General features: G+C 51.7%; 2 protein-coding genes across 4 annotated transcripts in view; both read right to left on the bottom strand.

The window, feature by feature from the left end:
* SEPTIN3 (septin 3) overlaps window positions 1–11,384 on the bottom strand; it is a 12,547-nt gene extending 1,163 nt beyond the window's left edge. Inside the window, exons 1-9 of one of the 3 annotated variants that reach the window (XM_066183587.1) lie at window positions 11,336–11,384; window positions 4,424–4,615; window positions 4,046–4,174; window positions 3,235–3,316; window positions 2,709–2,846; window positions 2,226–2,343; window positions 1,689–1,784; window positions 760–856; window positions 201–252 (exon numbers count right to left, since the gene is read on the bottom strand). In XM_066183587.1, coding sequence (XP_066039684.1) covers window positions 201–252; window positions 760–856; window positions 1,689–1,784; window positions 2,226–2,343; window positions 2,709–2,846; window positions 3,235–3,316; window positions 4,046–4,174; window positions 4,424–4,615; window positions 11,336–11,366 — 935 coding nt within the window. In that variant the 5' untranslated portion in view covers window positions 11,367–11,384. Of the gene's footprint in view, window positions 1–200; window positions 253–759; window positions 860–1,688; window positions 1,785–2,225; window positions 2,344–2,708; window positions 2,847–3,234; window positions 3,317–4,045; window positions 4,175–4,423; window positions 4,616–9,758; window positions 9,909–11,335 lie in introns of those variants that run through there. The other 2 variants (XM_066183586.1, XM_066183588.1) reach the window with 2 other exon arrangements.
* Window positions 11,385–14,968: 3,584 nt separating this feature from the next.
* On the bottom strand, window positions 14,969–17,443 carry SMIM45 (small integral membrane protein 45). Its single transcript, XM_066184621.1, has 3 exons — window positions 17,152–17,443; window positions 16,431–16,537; window positions 14,969–15,888 (listed from the first exon to the last, which is right to left on the bottom strand). The coding sequence occupies exon 3, from the start codon at window positions 15,884–15,886 to the stop codon at window positions 15,680–15,682; it is 207 nt and encodes a 68-aa protein (XP_066040718.1). The 5' UTR covers window positions 15,887–15,888; window positions 16,431–16,537; window positions 17,152–17,443; the 3' UTR covers window positions 14,969–15,679.
* Between the last annotated feature and the right edge of the window lie 867 nt (window positions 17,444–18,310).

Consider the following 18,310-nt stretch of genomic DNA (forward strand, 5'->3'; position numbering starts at 1 on the left):
CTACCTGACATAGTGGTCATGTCACTAAGAGAGGCACTAGAGTATCTACCCCTCAACTCAGTCCAACCCTACACCACATAAGTTTTCACTGCCTGAAATTTTCTTTATTTCCCTTTTAGTAGGAACTATTTCATTCTGAGTGGATCTCAGGAAGACTCCCAGCTCATAAAGAGTAAACTGGTGCCTGACCATGACCTTACCTGATGACAAAATCTCGAAGTAGGGCAAATTCACAGTGATTGAGGTTTTCCACTGAAAAGAAAGCAAGCAATTGTTACATTTGATTTTTTCAACAGCCCCTTTGTGGTTATAGATCATGGGAAGGTCACTGCCATGGGGGCAGGTTCCAAGGGGGCAGAGCTTGCATACTTCAGAAAGGACAAGTTGTCTGAACGCCACACTGTCCAGCATTGAGGACACACACTAAGAGATGCTGAGCAGTCACACATGAACTTTCATTTGAAAACCGAGGCAACCTCAGGAGCTAAGCTTCACACACCATGGTGTTCAGAGTGGCTCCAGCTTCTCCCAGGTGGTGATAGTGGCACCATATTGACCATGGCAGTTCCCTCCTGGCACAGCTATTTGAGAATTCTCCTTTTGCTTAGTTTCAAGCATTTTGTCACAAATGGGATGGGAAGGTAGCCACAGGACATGGTATTTGGACCCTTGTCTATTACTGTGATCTGCAGACAATACTTTCATACAATATTCCCAATAATTTCAGACAATACTCCCATAAGCAAGAGGTTTTTTTACCTTCAATGATTCCCCAAGGTGTTTTCCGGCCCAGGACTCTTTTGCCATTCACTTGGTACTCCTTGTCACTGCCCACTACTGCAAAGGGCATGCTTTCCTGCTGGGGAGAGACACATGGTAAGATCCACTGAACCCATTCCAGAGACCAGCACCACCATGGTTCCCCATCCACCCTTCCACCTCTCAGCTCAACAAACGCAAGGCTTTCTCTGAAGGAAGAGATTCTCCAGAGCAAAACTTCACTGGCTGTCCTTTTCACCCCTCAGTGCTATCCCTCGAATTCTGGACTCTTGCTTTCCAGGTGTCCTTGCACCCCAACAAGCTTAGTGGGTAGCTAGCAGCAGTGCCAAGGGCTCCAGAGCTGGGGCAGAGCTTTTCTGCATTATCTCCAGAATTTCTGAGGAGGGGGATGACCAGAGAAGAAGTACCTTAATATAATCAACAGAGGATCTGTCAGCCCAGAGCTGCTCATATAGATAGTTCAAGGTGAATATTTCTTGCCAGATTTTAATTCTTCACAATAGAAAGACAGGACTCAAATAATCTTTCCCCATAAGCCACATGAAGATTCATCAAGTTTAGTGGCTGAAATTGTACTGAGGAAAGCCAGAAACAGAATAAGGGTGTAGCTTTCCTGGAAAGTAGGACAGTAGGTGAGGCTATTGGGGACCCAGATACCTTGAAGCACAGGGAGAAACTATCTGTTTCCAGAGCACAGAGTGCAGGAGACTCTGCGATCCATAGGGTTGTGCAGATGTCCATAGGTTTACTCTGCTTTATAGATATCCCTGGAGAGACTGCAATTGCCACAGGAATGGAGATTAAAAAGTTTATTTCTGATGCGTGAGGGCAATGATGCTGAAGTGCAGAATAAAATGTGGTGCCCCCCTCATCCCCCCATTCCCCTCCCACAATAAAATGTTTCCTACCCTGATTTTGTCATTCTCTGTTTTATCTTCCAAGTCCTCATCAAATTCTTTCTGGGGATAAAACTCGATCCCATTTACTTCTAGTTCCTTGCGCACCTAAGCAGAGAGACATTTTGGAGCACAAAGCAGCACAAACCTGAAGGGAAGGCAGTAGGCAAGGCCAGGCAAACACATCTGGGATATCCTTCCAGTGGGCAGAAGCTGGAGGGACTGTCCCAAGGAAGTGCACAGTTAAGTGAGGACACAGGCCAGCAATGATGAGTCGTTCTTCCCAACCTCAGTTACTTGTCTGGCTCTCCAGTTCCATGACAGAACATATCACAAGATGTCACAGGGATACACACATTTCTTCCTTCTCTTACAGATGCTCTCGGAGATATAAACAGCTGCATCTTTAGCACTTACCCACCAACCCTGCATTGGACTCTGTGCACACCCTGGGGACTGCACTGCAATCCCAGGAATAGGATCCCATTCATTTCTCCCGCCTCCAAGACAGGGCAGGGAAGGATCCCATCCAGAAGAGGAGATACTCACTCTTTGTTTGAATTCAGTCTTCTCCTCCAAGGTCATGGTGTCAGCCTTAGCAATAACTGGGATGATGTTCACTACCTTGCTGAGATGTTTCATGAACTCCAGGTCCAAAGGCCTCAAGCTGCAGCCCAAGAAGGAACAAGATGGAAAGGGTCACTTTTTACACTCCTCACCTTTCATCCTAATAACTGTCCAAGCATCAGGGTACCAGTGAACCCTCCCTTGTACATACCCTGCTTGCTGCCACCATGTTCTCATCTCCTTCTTCCCATCCATTCTGCCCTCTCCCAAAAAACACAGTGGCATTTCTCCCGCTCTTGCAATCTTAGACCCTTTCAAGCCCCACAGCACCCAAAGTTAAGCTACACAGTGGCCAGCCCTGCTGGCAGGATCCCTGGATCCATGTCTGAGGTGCAGCAGTGTAGGGTATATATCTGGCACAGAGGTACCAAGGGCTGGAGGAAGGATGTGGGACTGTGTACATACGAGTGGCCCGTAGGGGAGATGAAGTAGAGGCAGCAGTGCACGCGCGTGTCTGGAATTCGTTTCTTCCTTGCAATATTCACCTCCTCTTTCAAAAACTTTTCATATTGTTCATTGATGTATTTCTCAATAGGCTCCCAGCTGTTAAAGCAGGAGAAGGAGATGAATAGATAGGTACATATTTCCTTGTGTTCCTGCCTACAGTGTTCCCAGCTCTGACAGCAGCAAAGCAGTTTCAGGCACAAAAAAAAAAAATCTACCTCAAGCATCTCGCCATCAGCACAGATGATTAAGAGTTTCTGTAACTGGGCACAGAATTAAGCACTCACCATGTAATATGTGCATGGCCCCATGTGCATAGCCCCAGTCACACACACAGACCCATGGTTTCACAGTCCCGTGGCCCCATTATCAGGCCCCTGAGTGGAATAAGATCCCAGATGCTTTCAAGAGCCAAGGCAGTCACTCATTTACCATCTCAACTTCAGCCCTTTTCTAGGACACAAGGCCTTCACCTTGTAAAACTCACCAGTTCTCATTGTTGATCTGGTCCCCAAATCCTGGTGTGTCAATCACTGTCAGCTTCATTTTGACACCACCTTCTTCAATGACTGGGGGAGAAATTGCAAACAATCATATTCCTCCCTGGGTACCTGCTCTATCATGAAACATGTTTCTGTGTCCCACAAGGGAACAAGACAGCTCTGCCCTCATCCCTGCCCAGCAAGCATGACCAGACCAGGCTGTGTCATGCCTCAACTGTTATGACCCTCGTTTGCATGTCTGATCCCAAACTTTGGTACTATCTACACAAAAGCCACCTTACACCACTCTGCCACAGGAATGTGAATCTGTGCTCAGTCTGTGGCCCAAAGATAGTACCTACCTTAACACAACTTCTCCCCTCTAACGCATCATCCTGCATCTGAGATGATGCTCCTTACCCTGCATCACCGTAGGAGATGTGCTGATGCTTTTTCAGGAGATATGCACTACCAGACTTGGGATGAGACCCAACAATACAACTTGTGTAGCTTATTAAATGTAACTGCAGGTGAAATTGACTTAGAGCAAGGCTTAATCCACAACTGCAGACTAATGTCTTAGGTGATGAAATCTCTAAATATCTTTCTACCCCTCCCTTTTGGCTGTGGCATCAGGAGCATTCCAGTTTAAGAAAAGCCTTGTCTGTCTCTGAGGCCATCTAAAATTGTCCTTTAACTTCCTATGGAGAAAGGGCTGCCTAATACCAAAGAATTATTTGCATAGACTGCTGGGATCTTCCGCAAGACAATGCTGAGGCATCATTATTGTTTCCACCACAGCAGCCTGGCTCTTACCATGCCCAATGGCTTTGATCTCCACCGTCTTGGGGATCTTCTCCTCCCGGTTCCAGCCTGAAGATTTGCGGCTCACCTGGGATTTGAAGAGGGTGTTTACCAATGTTGACTTTCCCAGTCCGCTCTGACCTGAGGATTGCAGAGAGGAAGCTTGTGACATTTGCCACAGCCTGGTGATGACAGCAGGCCCAGGGAACAGAGCTAGGCTGGCAGGGGAAGGGGCTGGAGGTGTCTCCTTGCCTTGTGCCGACTCTGTTTTCCCTCAGAGCAACCTCTGTCTGCTCCCTCATGCCCTCCCCACGGGACTCGCTCTCCCACCTGACCTCAGGGGACACTCCCTAGCCATGGTTCCCAGTTCCTCAGCTGGTCTCTGCCTACCTACAACCATGATGTTGAAGTCAAAACCTGTCTTCATGGTTTTCTTGCGCATCTGCTCAATTATGGTGTCAATACCGATGTAGCCCAGCAAGCTGGTGTTGATGCCCATGGGTTTCATTGGTACGACTGGTTTTTGTCGTGGCTCTGGGACCAGCTCAGACATGGCTGCTTCGTTTTTGCTCTCCAGTGGTCCTGCATGGGGACAAAGATTGAAAAATCATCACTGAGGTGTAACAACAGCCTCCTTGCTGACCTGTCACAGGGGCTGAGGGCAGCTTTGAGCAGCCTTTTCAAGAGCTGTTGAGGATAACTGAATGTTAAGACTTTAGTGGTAAGACTTATCATGGAGGAACATCTACTTGAGTTTCCAGCACACTTTTCTGTGTATCGCTCCAGACAAGGAGGCAAAGTGAGGTTCATTGGAATGCAGTGTATTGATGGCTACCTCCAAACAGCAGGAGCAGGGGCAGCAAGGCTGGCTGGGCTGATAATCAGGTACCCAGAGCTCCAGAGGTGTCTCCTTATTTTAGTCTCCCAGTTTCCAACAGGATCACCAGTGTTTTGCCCTTCCAAGTTCACCATAAAATTTGCAATGAAACAGACTTTAAAAAATTATGTGTCAAGTCCGGGTATTGAAACAGAGTTTGGGATGTACCATGAGGACTTGCAAGCTTGGCCCTTGCCAGGGATGGCTGCATTACTGGCTGTGGTGCACAGGCTGAGTTCCTCAGAAGGCGGTAGTGGTGGAAGTGAAAGCATGGCCATAATCTCTGTGCTTGCCTCCCACCCATAGACCAATGTTTTTTGTCACACTCAAGAAACTAATCATCATGATCAGAAAATTAATTATCTGCATCTTTCCCTCCTCATCTCTGCTTCCTCACTTCTTCCATGTAAAACAATGAGGTAAAAAGAAAACCCTGAGGGCTTTCCAGCCTTCCTGACCCTTTTTTGGGTGATGGCACACATTGCCAGCGGCAGGCCTCACCCATTTATCTTGGTCTCATTAGTGAGCAGCTCCAGCCTGCTGGGAGGAAGCAGAGGTTGGGAGAGGACAGGGCATGGAAGAAAAGCTCTAATTGGTGGGGAAGCGAGGCGTGAGGGATGAATCTGGAAAGGAAGATGAAGGGGATAGGAATCAAATACCTCTGATATACCAGCCAGCTGCAAAATAGAGTTTCTCCCACTCTAATTACTTGACTCCCCATGCTTTGTTTCATTAGAGGTTTATTTTTCCAGGACAGAGACAGAATGTGGTTTTGCTTGGTAAGTACTTCATTTGTTTTGGATGCCACTTCAGTTCAAGTATCTCACACTAAATTATCCCTTTCCATCATTTTGGCAGAGTTTTTTCTCCACATATCAGAATCCACTGACAGCAGGAAAGGACATGAGCAGTCAGGCGGGCAACTAGCATTTGGTGGTGACACATGCCCCTCTTTGCAAGGCAAATGACTCAGAAGTCACCGGGCTGGAGGCACTGATGGCACCAATCTGGGGTCCCTGTGATAGCTTAGTCAAGCCAGGCAGAGACAGACTGACAAGAGGTCAGAGAGATTTTGTTCAAGGACAGGGTTAAGCTGCAGCAGGCTCCATGGCTGAATGTGGACCCTGGCACTCCCATATCAAAGCTCCGGTGCTGACACAAGGCCTGCTCTACACAGTGAAGAATTTACGTTTTTTTTATAAGCTGTAATATCCCATTATCATGTGCTAAGGAAAGACCTTGTGGAAGGGCCACCCTTGGCTGGGTGCCTCCACCCAGCTCCTTTTCACTGCTTGGGAAATCTTTTATATTAAACTGGGAGAAGGAGCTTTCCTCTGTGTGAGATGATGGTGGCACAGCCACTCATGTACAGCACTGTGGGTAATATCTAAAGGCTCTTGTGTCACCTCTGTTCCACCTTGCCCACACAGGAGAGGTCAGTGGGAGAATGGCCCCCCTCCTGCTTTTCCCCACTGAGTGAGGGCACTCTGGACTATCATCACCCTCTCCTGAAGCAGCGAGCAGCACCCTGGGGGAACCACAGCACAAGATGGACCATTGGCTTGAGTCAGACTGGCAATTTGGAGCACCACATGCTGCCGGGAAGCTGCTGGAGGAAGCAGCCTGTGGAGCCAAGTGCTTCTCAGCTGCAATCCTCTCTTACACCCATCACAACCAGTATGTGCCTTTCCTGCTGACGAAGCACCCCTGAGGCTCCTCTTGTCGTTCTTCAGCTTTATCAAACCTGATGGCAGCCAGGAAAGCCCGTCTCTCTGGTACAACTCAGGGGGCCAGGCCAGCCAGTTCTCCTGCACCCTGTCCTTCACTTGTACTCTCCCAGGCTGCCCACATCCCCTGTATCATGTTTGTGTGGCTGTGCTGTGTCCCTTATGCTGCTGCAGCATTCTCCATATACACCACACACAGCCCTGCTGAGGTCCTACCTAGGGCTAAGAGTGGGAGAAGTGAGAGAAATGGAACGTTGAGGGAATTCGGGACAGGAGGCTGTGGCCTCAGTGAGGCACTTGGCTACTGGAGTAAATGGGGGCAATTAAACCCCAAAGGTGGAAGGGAACAAGTCAAGATGGGAAGAAAGCCCAGCTGAGCAGCTGCATGGGATGGGTGCAGGACATGGGCCATGTGGACTGTGACCCTTTCACTGCCTGGGTGGTAGTTTGTCCTAAGGGAATCTGTTGCCCTCTCCTTTATTCCTTCAACCCTTGCTCTTACATAGGGAGAAGGAAGGAGGGAATTTGCTCTCAGCCTCAAGGTTTACTAAGAGGTTCATAACTCATCCCTCAGTCTCACCAAGGAAAGCCTTGCCCAGAGCCAGCAGATGTTGCTAACTGCTGTGGACATTATAATACAAGACCATTCCTTTGCAAGCTTCACTGTTGGAGCCAGGAGCTTGCAGTGACTAGGGCAGATATTTCAGATTCAGGTTTTTGGGCAGCTGTAGAAAACCCTGATATATTTAAGTCTCCTTAAATATATTTCCTGGATTTTATATCAGAACATTCAAGGCGTCAGGGTAAGCCACCTGCCTTGGCCTCTAGGTCAATTGCCTTCCTTCCTCTCTGTGTAGGGTTCCTTCCCACACAGCCTCAGGCAGGGAAGCCCCCATTTTGCAGAAATTTTCCCAGGGCTCATCTTTCTGCACATGACTTTTCACCTTTTGCCTCTCACAGATGAATTCAAGGAGCCAGCTGAGGAACAGCCAGCTGGGGGGGGATCAGGGTGTGAAAAGCTGGGACCAGAGCCTCACGAGGCTCCCTGAGACATGAAATACGCCTGCCTGCCTGCTCACTTGGGAGTGGCTCTGTTATAGCACTAAAACTAATGCTGCTAGGAAGCCTCCTGAGCAGCCTGAGTGGCTGGTCAAGGGGTGGCATTATGTGTCCTGGGCATATCCCATAGCCCTCACAGCTGTCCCCTGAAATGAATGCATGAGAGGGCACTACAGTCAGTACAGCTGATAATGAATAGAGGGGTAGCCAAGGTTAACCACTTACACCTGCTGTTTGCAAGGCCTTCATTTTCACTGCTGCTTTGTTCTGTATGCTGAGAGAAGTTCACTTAAGAGGGCTGTAGCTGGTGATACACCCCTGTTGCCCAGATCCAGTAGGAGGTGGCCCTGGACTGGGCTGTTAGGGAATATCTGGCTCACAGGAGATGCTCCAGGTCACTGGACCAAGAGAAGGTGCAGCTTTTGAAGCAGGGACAGGCAGAACCAGAATGAGTGCCCAGAGAGGTCCCCATGATCCCAGCTAGCTCCTGCTTCTGACACCCACTGGTCCACCCCAAAACCTCTTCCTGGAAGGCTGGCATATGTGGCCAGCAGCAGACACCACTACTGCAGCTCACCCTTCATGCTCTGATGCTCGCAGGAGCTGTGTGGAGGCAGGGGTGGCCCTGCAGGTCCCTTAGGGGCTCAGGTAGTGGGGGACTAACATCTACTATGTCCTGATAACCCAGATACAGTTGCATCCCCTCCCCCTGCCTTCCCATCCTTTGTCTGGCAAGAGCGAGGGAGAGCTGCAAACAGTGCTCACCACAAACCAGCTTCCAGCAAGGAAAAGCTATTTAACCCCCACGTAACAAACACATGGATGGCCTCGCTGCAGCTCTCCTTTGGTGTAGCACAAGGCTGTTCCTCTGCAGCTGGAGGCAGTGATCCTCACACACATCTCACCCCAGCCCCTTTCACCCATGCAGTCCTGGACCCACAGTCCCACTCCCTGTAGACATGGAACCCTGTAGACAGGGATGGGTTCAAAACCTAAAGGTGGCTGGCAGAAGCAGGCCCTCAAAGGGTGATCCCAGGTTCCTAGGAAAGAAAGCAAGCTGCTGCTTCAGTTGTACAGCCTCCCTGGAGCTCACAGGCATCAGGACCTGCTCCTTGCTCCAGATCTGCAGAGGTGCTGGACTGAGCATCTCTCCCCTCAAAAAATACCTTTCCCCCCTCAGTTCCCATGATGACCCCAGGGCATTTCTTTCATTGCCCTGCTGTGCAGGGCAATGGCTGAGCCCTGCTGGATGTACTGCCTGACCTCAGAGTACAGAACAGAACCATGCTTCTTACCAGATCTTTTTGCCTGGCTTGAAGATCATCCCAATCCTCTAGGCTGCCACAGCCTTCGTGACAGCAACCTTTCTTCCCCTTAGCACTCTGCAAAGGGCTTGGGCAAGAGCCCAGCTGCAGTGAAATCTAGGGCAGCGTGTGCTGAAGCCTCTCTGGAGATGCAGAAGCTGGAGGCAAAGGAGCTGGGCACATCCCCAGCCCAGACACGACAGCCCCAGCCATGCCCTTGGTGCTGCTCTCCAGCCGTACAATCCTTGTCCCATGTCCCAGCTCACCCCCTGGGTGGCACAGCTGTATCACAAGGTGAGAGGATGCTGAGCACCCCTGGACCAGGGTACCCACACCACCACAGCTGCCTGTGCCCCTGCCTGCATGCCTGCTGGCTCCCGGGCAGAGGCCCAAGGAGAGGCATAGGACATCCCCACTGCCTGTCACTGGCAAGGGACAAGCCAGGTGCTGAGGAGTTTGTGGGCACTCCCCAGCTGGAGTATCCCTTTCTTTCAAAGCAGTGACTGACACTAGCTACTCCCCATCAGCATCACAATCAGCCCTGCTCCTTCTCCTTCATACAAGGCTGCTGCCACCAAAAAGACAAAAACAGAGGAAAGACGAAGCCAGGACCGATTTCCCCCACTGCCCTCCGGGGTTCTCCCTCCCCCATGCCCAGGGCTGGGCAGCGTGGGGGCACGTCAGAGGATGTCTGCGCAAAAAGCCCCAGCGGTGTCCCCCTGGCGTTACCCAGCCCTGCCAAGCCCAGAGCATCCTACCTTTGAACATGAAGCTTCCTTTGTCTCCGAATCCTCTCCCAAGGGGATGGGTCTCCCCCCACTTTTCTAGCCTGACGCTGATGAAGCAGCACGGTGGGCTACAAGGCTCCACTTGCTTTTACCTTTGTCTTCCCCGTGTCCTCTTCTCCCCCCCTCTCCCCTTCCTTCTCCAGTGACTATTTCAGCAGAGCGGGGATGCTGGTGCTGCTCCTGCTGCCATCGTCATGTGACCTGAATATTAAACATCTCCGCAAAATCTCCCCTCGCGCACCCTCCCTCGGCTCCATCCCAGGCCCCCGCCAGCCTCCCGGACTTGCGGGGGGAGCACAGCCTCGGCGTTGGGGGGGCCGCTGCCGATGGGGCCCCCATGTCCTGGAGGGGCCCTCACTGCACACCCACACCCCACAGGCCTTTTCTTGCCCTTTTCCCTCCCAATTCCCCAGCCTTTTCAGCATCTCTGCTTGTTTAGGGAGGGGCATATTTAACCCTTCACAGCTTAGTTCCGGCGGGGCTGAGAAAGGGTGCTCTTTTGCCCCTAGGTGTTTCTTGGGATCAGGGGATGGCAAAATTTCCTTCTGCTTTCCCAGAGGAAAGAAATTGGAAATGTTTTGGTTCATGAAAAGCGATCTGCCCTTCAGCTTTGCCTGCGGAAGTGTTAGAAACCTTTTCTCCTCCAGCACCGTGATTCCTGGCTGTCAGCCCAAGGCGCAGAGGCAAGAGCCAGCACGGACCCCTCTGCGTTCATGTCTGTGTACAAAGGTGTGCAGGCGTGTGCAGGTGTGTGGCAGGCAGGGACAGGTCCCTTGGACCATACTGGGGTACACAGGTCACATCCCCGTGTGCTCTGGGAAGCACCTTCATGTGTCCTGTGGATGTGCCCGTGCCGGGAGAGCCGTGTGGATGCCTCTGGCTGCTTGCATCTTTGGATGGGGATGCCCTTTCCCTGCTTTGCATTTCCTTCTCCTACATTTGTGAGCCCTGGCCCCAATAGGCACTGTGTCCCTGTCATGCTGGCGGGGGCACCAACATCTGGGAATGCTCTGACCCTCCAGTCAGTGGAATGACAGGAGTACCACGAGTTTCTCCACCACAAGACAATCCCCCTGGGTGGAGGCCAGGCTGTAGGATACCTGGCAGACTTGGCAATGGTTTGGGGCTCCTCATTTTGCAGTGCTCTGGGACAAAAGGAAAAGTGCACCCACTGCAGATTACAGGAACATTTAGGAAGTAATTGTCAGCAGTTATTTACCCCGAGCTAGGCTGAGTAGTGGACAGGCTGGTTTCCAACAGACAGGCATTCTGGCACCCAGAAAATCTCCTGACACGCTGACCACAGTTGCCTGTCTCCCTGCTGGGTGCCAGGCTCACAAACACTGGGCTGTCCTCCCACCAGCTGTTGCCCATCCATGATTCTGATGTGGGTCAAGAGGAAATCACTCCAAGGGGAAGAAGCCCCCATCCTCCCTCTCATCACCCTACCTCTCCTGAAGGGTCCTGCCCATGCTGGGCTCCATGTCATCGCCAAGGGACCGCTTGGCACCTCCCTCCCCCTGCCCAGCCCGTCAGCGGAGACCCACCGGAACGTGGTGGGGCGCAGGACATCCCCATCTTCGTCACCGGGGTGGCCTCGGCCCTCTCAGAGCTGCCGTATCGCTGGGGCCCCTCGGCCACCAGGGCCCGGGGCCGAGGAGGGATTGGCGTAACAGGGGCCGGGCCCCGCAGCCGCTCCCAGGGGAGCCCCCCGCCGCCCCGGCGCAGGGTGACCGAGAGGCAGCTCCGCTTTGTGGGGGCAGCGACACCGCGGGGGCTGTCCCGCCGCCGTGAGGGGCCCGGGCTGTGGCTGGGGCCACTGGGGCTCCCTGGGGCGGACAGGCAGCTGCGGTGACGGGCGATATCCTCCTCCATGGTGGTCAGCAGCGAGCTGGAGGCAGAGGTGTGAGGGCTGGGAGTGCCAGGCTGTCCCTGCTGTCGGGGCTGTGGTGTCTTGGGGTGCAGAGCTCCCTGGGGCTGCTGTCATTCACATGCTTAAGCTGCCACCTCCAGCCCTGTCCGGCCAGCCCGCCTCCAGCTGGGACAATGGGACCCTTATGGCCTGCATGGCTCGCTCCCACGCTGAGTGCCATGGCCACTCCTGCCCCTGCCCAGCACCTTCCTGACCTCTGCCACCAGCAGCCCCACAGCATGGGCAGCTCCACAGCATGACCCCCTGCACTGCTCCGGTGGCAGGAGGTAGAGGAGTGATGCAGACCTGCCAGGACAGGCTTGTGCTGCCTGCTGCCAAGGGCACTTGGTGCTGCCAAGGGCACTTGGTGTGATTAAAAAAAAAAAGAATTAAAAATATTTGAATTTTTGAAATGCTTTCACTTCTTCTCTTAGTTCTTTTTCCCTCAAATGGCATATTCCATTGCAACAATTTATATTCAATGGTCAATTGTTGGGTATTCATCCAAGTTGATGCTTCATTCCCTTGTTCTGATTTTCTTTTGCTTCATTATCATTATTGTGATTATTTCTTAATTCTGCCAACTTTGTGGCATTTTCAAGGTCAAGAGGGATTCAGCTTGCCACTCTACTTTCCTCACTGTAAGAGACTTTAAAGGGCAATACAGTAAACAAGGAGGGAAGGAGAAAGGTGTTTTGGTGGAATGGGATGAGAATATGAATGGTTTGGTGGGCAAGTGGGAGCAAAGAGAAGGCGACACAGGTGCCCACAGCATGGGAGGGACAATGGTTGCATGACTTCAGGTGACCAGGCCTGAGGGAAGTGGAAGAGGAATCACCATCCAATGATCCATACCAAGCCATTGGGAATGCCAGTAAAAGGCAGAGCTCAGGACAGTGTGAGTTCTCTGCTTTCTCAAGGGCAAAGAGACAGAAAAATGAAAACATGAGAAAACCCCAACCTGATACTATGTAGTATTACACAGCACAGGGAAGTACCTTCTCTGATTTTTATGGCGTTTAATTCAGTATCTGTGACTATTTCCTTCTCCCCTGAGGTCTTTCTGGCTGCACAGATCCCACAGAGGAGAAAAAAAATCTCAGTTTTCAGGCAGTGTTTGCCTTTGGCTTAATTATTCTCAAATAGCCTGGCAGTGTAGCTGGCACAAGAGCCAGACTGATGGAGACCTACCTTGTTGGAAAGAAAACCTCACTGCAGACTGCTCCTTGCTGCCTGCCCAGGGCTAGAGGGAGGCACCTCCCAAGGGGAACAACAGGAAAATAAAGCATTGACCATGCAGTTTGTCACACACTTCCACTGGGGAAGCGTTTGACACTGCTGACAATAAAGTCTTAATGCTGATTGTGGCAGGACTAAACAGCACGAAACATAAGCCAGACGACATGAACAACTGGTTTCTCTCTTATTCAGCCCTCACCTGGTTGCTGACTTCTTTTGCTCAGTTTCTGTGTGGAGTTATGGGCAGAGTGGAGGTCAAAACAGGCACAACAGCATGCAGAGGAAGACACAGAGGAGGGGAGAGGGGTCCCCTGTGAGTGCAGGCTCCCCTTCCCACAGGGACAGTTTAACTTCTTCCTGACCACTTCAAGCCCCTCAGCTCCAGTGGAGAGGTTTTTATGCTACTCCACATAGTAGAGTAGCATAAAAACTACTCAACTGTAGTATTCATTCACAGGGCAATCCCACATATCAAGGAGTCAGGGTGATGAAGCAGGTTTCCAAGCCGGTGTTTGGAGGTATGGCTGTGCCAGAGGGCAGGGAATGTGAGCCATGCAGGCAAGGGTGGTACATCAGACCATGCAACTCAGGCCCTTGTCATTTCCATTTCACAGCTCCAAGTCTCGGAAATGTTTCAGACTCCACCTGCACCTTGAGTCTTTGCTTCCCAGGGCAAGTAGAACTTTGGGCACAGCAGTAATCCCATTCACTGCGTTTTCCTGCTGAGTGAGACTCCCCAGTTAGGGTACTTGCATCACAGTCTCTGTTACTTGGCTGAATGAAAGGACTCTTGACTTGTCCTCTGTCTGAAACAGAGCCAGAAAGCTCCTGCCAGTGTGCCTGGTTTTGGTATGGAAAAGAATGGTAATGCGATTGCAGTCTGGTAGATGAAATATCCCAGAAAGATGCAGGATATTTGCAGGATGTCCTGATCCATTCCTTAGAGCTAAAAATTAACTTCCATCCCCAGAGAATTACCAACTTTCAGGCTGCACCTGTGCTTTGAACCCTTGCTTGCCAGGGCAAGCAAAACTTTGGGCACTGGAGTAATCCCACTCACTGCATTTCCCTGCATAAATCACTCACAACAGCCCAATGAACTCTCCTTCTTTCTTTGGGAATGGAGGAGAAAACTTCCTGCTCCCAGGTTCACAGGTGAGCCTGACTGACACAAGCCAGGAGCTGTGGCAGATTTTCACAGCTGGCCTGAGGAACCCCTGCTGCTGAAAGGAGCCACTGGGGACTAGAGCACAGAGCCATAACAATGAAAGGACACTGGAGATGTGAGTTGCCAGCATACTGGCTGGCCCAGGTGGTGGTACAGGATGCACAGATGTGCACACAGGATGGTGGCACCAGCTAACATACCTGGGATATGCACAAGTGGGGCACACAGGATCCCTCTGTGTCCAGAGCATTCACAGGTAGCACCATTGCACCTATGTGCCTGCAAAGAGTGGATGTTGGGGTGGGAGGAGAGGAGACACAACCTCCTGCCACAGGCTCCATGCTCTCTCAAACCTCCCTGTACACACTGGGCATTGCACTCAGCTGGCAGGGAGAGAGGATGGGAATATCCCTCTCAGCCCCAGTGTCACAGCCTCATACAGCACTTTGGTGGCTGGTCATCCCCATGACAGTGCAGAAAGTCTATAAACATGGGATTTTGTGCCAGACCCACATTATATGGCTTGGGTCCAGAAAGGAAAGGTGGTACAATGGGCCCATTTAGATGGCAGGCTCAATGTTCCTTCTCAGAGACATGCAGGAAAAATGGGCTGACGGATGCTTCACAGCTTTCATTGGAAAACAGTTAAGGAAGAGCCTCTCCAAGCTGTAGGGCTCTGCAGTGCAGGGAACTGAACAATTGCAAGTTGCTTCACAGACTATACCATCTCCCTCCATGACAAAGGAACTGAAGGTCAGGCAGATCAGGAGTGGCTCATGTGGTAAGTCTGGCAGCACCCCTTCATGGAGAGCTGCAGAACATTCTCAGCTTGACACAGGACTTGAACAAACCTCTTTAATAAATACTTTTAATTTGAATGTGGTGCATCTGAAATGGATGGATGGATGGATGGATGGATGGATGGATGGATGGATGGATGTTCTCCATCTCCCAAACAGAGACAGAAGGGGTGTGCATTTAGCAAGGATAAAGGCATTCAGTCTCTGAGGCTCACTGAGCCCTTGGTCCCTCTGCACAGAGCTTTGGCAAGCTCACCATCCTAGCACCGAGAATGGGTGCTGGAAAGAGCTCACCTGAAGCAACAGTGACCTTGTACAAATACAATTTGTATTGAAACCCCATTTATTTTCCCCAAAATACCCCTTGGACTTAGACTGTGTTAGATTTAACCTAGGGAATAGGAGTACAAGGTTCTGTATCCCTCTGCAAAACCTGGTACGTCTCCTGCTGAAGGTCCTGTCAAGATGTCAGGCAGCTCGAACTCAGGTGATTGACAAGGAATATTTCATTTGAGTGGTTCATCAGTCTTGGCCATGGGAAGGAGCAGAAGTCCTTGGCTAGCTGAAGAGCTGTGAACACATGGGAAGCCCCAGCCACACAAATCTTGACTAAGAAGCAAAGGGGCAGAATGGTGCGTGATGAGATCCAGATCAGCACAGAGCAAAGTGATGACCAGCCCCACTTATACCAAGGCAGGACTGCCATCCCTAGTGAGGCTTGTGGTCTGCTGCCTACCCAGGTGAGATTCCTCTGGCTGTGATGGCCAGCTTGTCAGACCTCAGGCACCCCAAAGGCCAGGTTGTCCCGAATCATCAGTGTCTTCCTAAGGTCTCGCTCCGTGATTGGCCTCTGTGTTCGCCACTTATGGGCTTCCTGGAGTCCTGGTTCAAAGTAGTAAATGCAAGCTCCAAAGCCCACCAGGATGAGAATGGAGATCACCAGATACATGGGCACAAACCAATCCAAGAAGTGGGGCATGGCTGCCAGAGAAAAGGAGAGAAAGCTCATGCAGTAGGAGCACCTAGAGCACACCTCCACCAAGACTGATCACAATACCTCTGCCTCATCAGCAGTGCCCAGTCCCTCCTCACAGCCTCGCTGCACCTAGTGTTCGTGCTTGGTTGCACATGAAGGCATTTCATCCACTGGGAGAGGTCAATGCATTTGGGGTAATTCCTGGGACCGCTGCACAGAGTGTCAGTCCTGCTCCCTCCCCACAGAGGGGGTTGAACTTGCTTGCCCCCAGCCCTGCTGGCAGTGATTAAAGGTAGGCAGTGGGTAAATATAGCTGCTTCTCACCTCCTGCTTGAGGGAAAATCTGCTTCCCCTGACACTCCACCACCCCTTTGAATTCCCAGTCTGAGCTGGTCTGGATCAGGATTGAGGCCTCCCTTCCTGCACCTCTATTTCATGTCCTGCTCAGGGTCCTTGGTTCAGCACAAGTCTGTGAGCAGATGTGAGATCCCTCCACAACATCAGCCACTGTGCAGTGGGGGACACTCACCGGGAGCAGCCAATTTACCTTGCCAGGAATGCCTGGCCAGCCAGGTGCGATGTGAGCCTCTGCAGGGCTGCCTGGAGAACCAACTTGCTTTTGTCAGGCGGATGAGCAGATTTTGGCTGCAAATACTGAAAAAAAGGAGTTTCATTTAAAGATGTCAGCTTTCTAGAGCAGTTCTGCAGACATTACATGTGCCTTAACCTTGCTGGACCAGTTGATCTTCAGCAAGTCATTTTGCAGTGGGACATCCCTGTCCCCCCAAAGACATGAAAGTGTCCCTGGTCTTCCATCCAAAAGCGTGTCTCATATAGATAAGCTGTCTGACCCCTTTTAAACCCATGCTACACCTCACTGCAGCCTCTTGCCTTCAATGTCACCCACGGATCCCCTATGCCAACTCCTACTGCCCCCGAGGTGCCGTGGGTACACTTGTGACAGGAGCCCCAGGGGGCACGTTGCAAGTGACAGGGAAGAAACTGCTTGTGGGAGGCTGGGAGAAGCATGCCTGAACACAGGAGAATTTGGGTACAAAACCTTGCCGTGTGCATGGCTGGAAGCACAACCTGGGTTGCAGCGTTACAAGCCGTGGGTTCACCTCGACCGTAGATTCCCCCAGACCTGGGCACCCTGGGGCAGGCTGCAGCTTGGGGCATGGAGATGACTGGGGACCCAGACATGACCTCGCTCCCATGCACCGCATCCCCAACAAACACCGCCACCTGCCCTGACACCTGCCACCTACCTTCTTCCACGGGTGCAGGGCGACGGGATGAGACTGCTCTCTCCGGCATCTGCCGGGTCCTAGCCGGGATGAGTCAGGCTCCTTTCCCGGCCAGGCAGTGCCAGGGAGAAGGGACCTCGCTCCAGGAGACTGGGCGACAGCGGGAGGCGACAGAGCGGATGGGCGGGCGGCAGGCAGGGTGGGAGAGATGGCGGGAGCAGCCGCGGCGGGCGGGGGAAGGACAGGCAGCCAGCAGCGTGGCTTCACTGACTAGCGGAACTCCCGGAGGCTTTCCCCACCGCCTCCGTGGCAGTGTCAGCCCCGCTGCAGCCTCCCCGGGGGACCCCACCGCCGGCCTTCCCCTACACACGCAGTAACGACTGTCTGCAGCCGATTGCATCCTGGCGCGGGGAGGAGGGGGCATTTTTTAGCAGCGGTCGCTATGGCAACGAGCCTCCCCAGCTCACCTGCACATGGTACCCGGGTCAGAGCCACGGGGGAGCTGCCCGCGGGATGCTGTCCCTCCTCCCGCATCATCCGCAGCACGGCTGCAGCCCGGAGGAGCAGAAATGCTGGGGCAGACGTGTGAGCTCGAGGTGATGGAAATGGACAGAATGTTCAGGCTCCACAGATTTACTTGCATGTGCAGCCCAGGGACTGGGTGCTAGTGGTTTTTCATAGTGGGAGGGAGGCAGAGAGAGAGGGTGGAAGAGGCAAGGGGGTTAGTACTCCCTTCAGGGCTTTTATGTAAAATTAAAACAATCAACACTTTGACTAAAAGAATCTTCCATCAGGAAACAGAAAAACAATGCTCTCTGAAGTACTATTCTTGCTTTCAGCAAAATACCTTTTTCCTGAATTCATACCTCATTCTGTCATTGCTGCTGCTGACTGGAGAGGTTTTCTTAAAACACTTTCAGCTTTTCAGCAGTACAAAAATCGGGACATGCAAGCTGGTTTGGTTTTTTTTCATATTGGGGGTTTTTTGCAGTTTGGTTTGTTGTTTTTTTTACAAAGGGAAATTTTCACCATGGTTCAGAAATTGTTTAACACAAAAAAGCTTTAGCAAAATCAAACAACTGGCTCCAGCCCAAAGAACTGACTGCTCTCCTGCCTGTGCTGTCCAGTTCCACCCACTTATTTCTTGACACTTACAGCCCTGCAGATGTGCCACAGTGGG

Source organism: Chamaea fasciata, unplaced genomic scaffold (assembly GCF_029207755.1).
Source record: "Chamaea fasciata isolate MVZ Bird 193981 ecotype frontalis unplaced genomic scaffold, bChaFas1.0.hap1 SCAF_5, whole genome shotgun sequence".
NCBI lineage: Eukaryota > Metazoa > Chordata > Aves > Passeriformes > Sylviidae > Chamaea > Chamaea fasciata.